Source organism: Octodon degus, unplaced genomic scaffold, assembly GCF_000260255.1.
Source record: "Octodon degus isolate 3935 unplaced genomic scaffold, OctDeg1.0 scaffold00002, whole genome shotgun sequence".
Lineage (NCBI taxonomy): Eukaryota > Metazoa > Chordata > Mammalia > Rodentia > Octodontidae > Octodon > Octodon degus.
The window spans coordinates 36080278-36080832 of record NW_004524578.1 but is presented as its reverse complement, the minus strand read 5'-3'; the positions used below and the strand labels follow the sequence as shown (position 1 = coordinate 36080832).

The 555-nt window shown below is 46.7% G+C and overlaps 1 protein-coding gene across 1 annotated transcript in view; it reads right to left on the bottom strand.

The window, feature by feature from the left end:
- Nucleotides 1–555, bottom strand: part of Nadk2 (NAD kinase 2, mitochondrial) — a 15248-nt gene that overhangs the window by 13258 nt on the left and 1435 nt on the right. The window contains exon 2 of the mRNA XM_023712011.1: nt 417–512. Coding sequence (XP_023567779.1) covers nt 417–512 — 96 coding nt within the window. The remainder of the gene's footprint in view (nt 1–416; nt 513–555) is intronic.

The following is a 555-nucleotide window of genomic DNA, read 5'->3' as shown; positions in this document are numbered from 1 at the left end:
AAAAAAAAGAAAAGAAAAGTAAAAAGAGGATTAATGCATTGCTTCTAAGAGTTAATGAAGATTTCCTAAAGATAATCAGGGAAGACTGATTCTGTAACCAGTGGATGGGAAGTGGAGGACGTTCAGCCAGTCAAAGCAGGAAGAAGCTGCACTGAGAAAAACAAAAAGCCAAGAAAGAACAAACCCTGCACTGAGAATCCCAAGTGGCCTGCTGTGGTGTCTTCAGGACGCGGATGTGTGAGGGTAAGGGCAGGGCAGGGTAGGAGAGAGGCCACGAAGGCACCCAGTGGATGACTGGAGCAGAAACTGGGTCACCTACAATGCCAAGCTACCTCAGGCATACTAGTGGCCTTAGAGGCTCCAACATGAGATATCAAAACATTATGTGCTTAAAATGTTCCACAAGCCTTACTCACCAGGCCTTTGATCCTGTCCCTGTACACAAATTGAGCCCGGAGCTCTTCTGTTTTTCCCATGGGCCATCATCTACTGAGATCTCATAGTAGGATGCCCTGTGAATGGAGAACATAAAACTGCTCGCTGAGCTGCAGCTCA